Source organism: Alosa pseudoharengus, unplaced genomic scaffold (genome assembly GCF_046254945.1).
Source record: "Alosa pseudoharengus isolate Yale_2024_CS ecotype anadromous, Long Island Sound unplaced genomic scaffold, YU_APseudo_1.1 YU_APseudo_1.1_scf_24, whole genome shotgun sequence".
Classification (NCBI taxonomy): Eukaryota; Metazoa; Chordata; class Actinopteri; order Clupeiformes; family Clupeidae; genus Alosa; species Alosa pseudoharengus.
In genome coordinates, this window is record NW_027468689.1 from 19,261,221 (window position 1) to 19,266,153 (window position 4,933).

Here is a 4,933-nt window from a genome sequence, read left to right on the forward strand (position 1 = left end):
TTAGGCCAGGGAAACTACAGCTGGTAGGCCTAATGAACTTTTGCAGGCAAGGTTACTGGTTGAACTCCCAGTCACATGTCCTATAACAGGTAACACAGAATAGATTAGATTATTATTGTGCAGAGTACAAGTACAAAGACAACGAAATACAAATTGGGCTGCATTCCCAAAGACAACGAAATACAGTTGGGAGCAGCTGCATTTCCAATGTCCCCTTTGTACTTGTACTCTGCATAATGACAATAAAATTGAATCTAATCTCATCTAAACTGTATTATCTGTTATAGGATATGTGGGGGGAGTTCAGCCTTGCCTGTAAAGGTTCATTTGAATACCAAACATCATCGACGGCCCTTTAGCACATCCTCATCGTGAAAACAGTAGCCTAATAGCAAGCAGTCGAGAGAGGAGGGATGGGCTTTTCGGCCGGATTCTTAACTGTGGTGTGGCAATCCTTAAAGTTTGAGGGTCCTGAATTTCCTATAACCTACTCCTGGAGTGGCCTAGCCTACTGCGTAGAACTGACATGAAGAATTCTCTTGCGTCAAGACTACAGGCAAATTCGCCGGCATCTGTTCCCAAAGTCATCATCTTGGTGGGATTGCTACAAGTTATGACTTGCGTCGTAGTTGTATTACATCTAACGGGACACATTCAGGTAAGTGACATCTTATTTGATCCATTATGCTTAGCAACATCATAACTTTAGATAAATGGGTTTACTTTTTAACATTGGACTAGCCTATTTGGTGAAGAGGGCGGTATATATTTCAATATTGTCCACGATCGATGTTTTACTGTGATCATTTGGGTAAAATAGTTAGCCTATGTGTGCGTTTTCATGACATAACTCTCAGAGACTGATGGACCACTGTCGGTCCCGTGTGGGCAGATCCTCTGGCGTGTTACTCATCGATTTTCTGGCGGTCCACTGCGGGTTGGCGACAAATGCCCCGTCGCTTTACCAATTGCAGTTCAAGCGCTTTTACACAATTATACTCTTTCCTTCATTCTGACAAAATTTATTTTAATATTCACAAGTTAAATAAAGTTGATGGTTGTCCACCAGCGGACCAGAAGTTGCACGCCACCGCGAAAGCGACCGGTGGTCCGACATCTCCAAATATTTTGCTGGTCTAGCCTGACATTGCAGAGAATACAACAGTGCACATCTATCAATGTATGAATATGCTTTTCGTCGAGATGGTACATTTTAAAGGCTTATATTTTATTATGAGATTTAGGTTATCCACTAACGCAGATACTTTGCATATCCACATCTGTAGTGAGTGATTCAGTGGGCACAACCTAAACCACTGGCCACTTTGTGGTGCTGTTGTCAGCCCACGCTGTCCTAGGGAGTCCAGGTGTATTTGATTAAACCACGCGTTACTAGCTTAACCATATGAGCAGTCATCTTCATGCAGAGCGGCGCAGATTTGGCTGAATCTAATGCATTGATGACTCAACACAATGCATGTTCACATTGTGCAAAAGTCCAACATCCATCAGTGCAACGCTGCATGAATTCGAATGAGCCTCATGCTTTGTGTGTGGTCTTCTTTCAGTGACGCGTCTGTGGTCAGGCACACCCTGGGTATCCCTTCAGTGCTAAGGTGAAGCGCCCACATGATTATGTAGCAGACAAAGTTTTCACAAAGGCAATAATTGAGCATTGCACAAAATGAGGCAATGGGTCTTTTACATCTGCTGCATAAAACACTGCTTCTGTAATCCATCGCAGCATTATGCATATCAGCTCTCAAAAACACAGGAAATGATCTCAGATGAGTGCAACCAGCCACCTTTGATGACAAAGTCTTTTTTGTGTCTTCCATGTGTATGAACGTCTTTGAAAGGGGGGGGGCTTTCAAGTTTCTTTCTCTTTAAAGCTGCAGTTGGCAAGATTTTGATCATATTTACTGAAACCGACACTATGCTCCGACAGAACAACATAAATCAGCCGGTTTTAGAAAAAAAACACACTTTTACCTCCACCTAGAGCCTGTTATTTGTTTTACAAAAATCCACAGCTCCCGGTTCTTCTGGTCCAATCAGAGCAGGGCTGTGTGAGATCTGACAGTAAATCACAGTCTGGTGCGCACTGACGAACACAAACTCGATGAGAGGGTGCTCAGTGGTAGTGGAGGAGGGGCATGAGAGTTGTAAACATTCAATATTCATTTTGGCTAAGTCCCCTTAATCTGTCAGACTTGCCAACTGCAGCTTTAAGTTAGACAGAGAGCCTATCTCTTATAGGTGAGAATTTCAAAGTGATGTGGACAAGTCCTGAGCATTCGCAGCGTAAATATCTTCTATGGTGCATTATATTGCTCTGTCTTGGGGCCTACATGTTAGCCCTCAAAGACAAAACAATTGATCCAAGATGTGCTTTTAACATGGGAATGATGAAGTCTCTTTGTATTTATTTGATCCAAGGCATGTGGAACTCTTTGAGGGGGTACTTTTAAGTTTTAAACTTTGTCCGACCGAGAGCTTCAGTCTCTTCTTATTTCTTACAGACACATGGGGCTGACAAAAGCCCTGCCCAAGCGGAGTCTTTTGTAGAGCTCCATCAAAAGCAGCAACTCAGATCTCTCAAGAGATCTAGAAATAGGACACCAGTAGCTCATCTACCGATAAATCCATCAAGCACACACACACAGAGTAAGTAGGCCTATGTACTCTTCATCCTCTGGAGATGTGCCAGTGAAAATATTGTATATGGGTGATAAATGTGGGATTTGAGAAGAATGTGTGTCTCCATGTCTGCTTAAATCTTGTCCAATTGGTCTTTCTTGGATAAAAAACATGCCCCAGAAACAGTATTGTAATCAGATATGCCTATGATTTTGAGATACATGGATATCAGTTTATTATTTTGGATCTACTGTCTAAAGAATATAAAAAATCTGTAAAACCTTTAGATGTATTATTCACTCACTCATTCACTCTTACAATCAGGAGAGGTGCGGGCCACCTTGATCTACTGGAACGCTGAACAGGGATTCCTCTTCCAGTTCAGATACCATGACGGACGGATTCTGGTTCAAAAACCAGGCCTGTACTACGTCTACACCAAAACCTGTTTCCGCTACTATGACGAGCTCGAGCCAGGCCTCACGTCCCACCTGCGGGGATATCCCTCGGACCGTCGTCTGGCGGCCACTTCCAGCCCTGTCCAGCTGATCCAGTATGTCTTCCATGAGCGGCCCAGTCATGGAGCTCCCGTCAGGCCAACGGTGATCATGAAAAGTGGGAGTACACAGCACTGGAGGGTCGGGGGATACCACATGTACTGCCAGCAGCAGGGCCGCACTGTCGCACTGAGGACTGGAGATGGCCTGTTTGTGCGGGTGTCCAACTCCTGGATGCTCGATCCTGAGGCAGAGGGGAGTTACTTTGGGGTCTTTAGGGTAAGCCATTGAAGTGCAGTGTATAGAATGTAGGTAGGTAGGTAGGTAGGTAAGTAGATGGATAGGTAATGAGAGAGAAAGAGAAAGAGAGCGAAAGCAAAGCTGACAAAGACAGGTAGACAGGTGATTATGTGTGGTCTCTGAAAGTCTTTTGTCATAGAGGCTTGTGTCATGTCAAAGCTTATAGCTATACTTAGGCTATTTCTAACCTCCTAAGCAGGGGTGTAGTGGAGGCTAAATGCAAGTAAACATAGTTTATCCACCTCTGAAATTTCAGAAGTAGGATTTATCCACCTCTCAAAAGAGTTTATTCACCAATTGCAACTTTTAACATTCAAAAATCACACTGTATTATCCACATTCACAAGATGTACACTCATCAACACCACCAATCTAGGAACCATTTAATACCACTGGAATTGTTATAAACATTGGATAATATCTTCCACCAATCATCAAACATGTTCTGAATGCCTTTTTTAAAAATCCGATATCGCATTGTGCAGTCCACCTTATCGTAATCACAGAATTCATAGTTTACCCACCTCTTATTTTACCACTACACCACTGCTCCTAAGGCTTTGAATAACATGATATACACACAAAACACACTGGAGACTAGGCAGGAACATAGCTGGGCAGACTGCTTGGACTGTGCAGAGGGGGGGAAATGCCATTCATTTTCATTACTATGATGCCAAACATGTTCAGTCTGTAAAAAAAATAACATTCTGTAATGTATTTTCCATAAAACAGCTTTTGGGACATTTCATAATGTACACCAAATCACATGAATGTTATGATTTTTTAAGAGCATTTGGCTCTAATTTATTACGTTTACGTTGATATAAACTAAACACATACCAATGTATGATTTATTTTATTCTTCATTGCTAACAGATGTTTTTCAGAACAGAACTTGTCAAAGTCACTAGCTGAGGTATAGAGGAATCACATAACCACCTGCTCATTTGCAGACATAAAGTATAGTCTTTAGCACATTAGCTGAATACACATTGTGATTTCTTTCCTTAAAGACTGTGAGACGAAAACAAATCATTATGTCAGTGCGTTGAACACAGTTTTGCCTTGGGAATGCAGAGAACAACTTTGTTTTTCGTGAGAGGTGGCTATGTCAGCAAATCTGTGAGATCTGGATGCTATAAAGCTGAAATACGTTCATCGTATTCGGTTTTACAAGACCACTGCAGTCAGCAAGAAATAACTAATTGGAGTCAGGGTGATTTGGTAATCTTTTCTTACACAGCCAGAATTAGTTAATCATTTTGTGTCTCTGGGGGATTTTTTATGGTAATGAAGTAAATCATCTTCAATTATGGATTCACTTGATAGTGTATATTATAGTATGACATAGTAACATAACTATTTGTTTTCATGAGATGTTCCAAACTGTCCTTTCCCTTCAGTGCACATATGCACACCCACAGACAGACAGACTGACAGACCGACGCACACACACACACACACACACAAACATAACAGAGAGAGAGCAAATA

At 41.9% G+C, this 4,933-nt stretch overlaps 1 protein-coding gene across 1 annotated transcript; it reads left to right on the forward strand.

The window, feature by feature from the left end:
* Window positions 1–453: 453 nt before the first annotated feature.
* On the forward strand, window positions 454–3,781 carry LOC143141993 (tumor necrosis factor ligand superfamily member 11-like). Its single transcript, XM_076302682.1, has 3 exons — window positions 454–658; window positions 2,523–2,667; window positions 2,965–3,781. Exons 1-3 carry the CDS (start codon window positions 527–529, stop codon window positions 3,426–3,428), a joined length of 741 nt encoding a protein of 246 aa, XP_076158797.1. The 5' UTR covers window positions 454–526; the 3' UTR covers window positions 3,429–3,781.
* The last annotated feature ends 1,152 nt before the right edge of the window (window positions 3,782–4,933 follow it).

Excerpts from the sequence above, each read along its gene's own strand:
- LOC143141993 (XM_076302682.1), top strand. The coding sequence starts at position 527 with ATGAAGAATTCTCTTGCGTCAAGACTACAGGCAAATTCGCCGGCATCT. Across the intron at positions 659-2,522 it reads ATCTAACGGGACACATTCAG|ACACATGGGGCTGACAAAAG; the intron begins GTAAGTGACATC and ends TATTTCTTACAG. Across the intron at positions 2,668-2,964 it reads ATCAAGCACACACACACAGA|GAGAGGTGCGGGCCACCTTG; the intron begins GTAAGTAGGCCT and ends TCTTACAATCAG.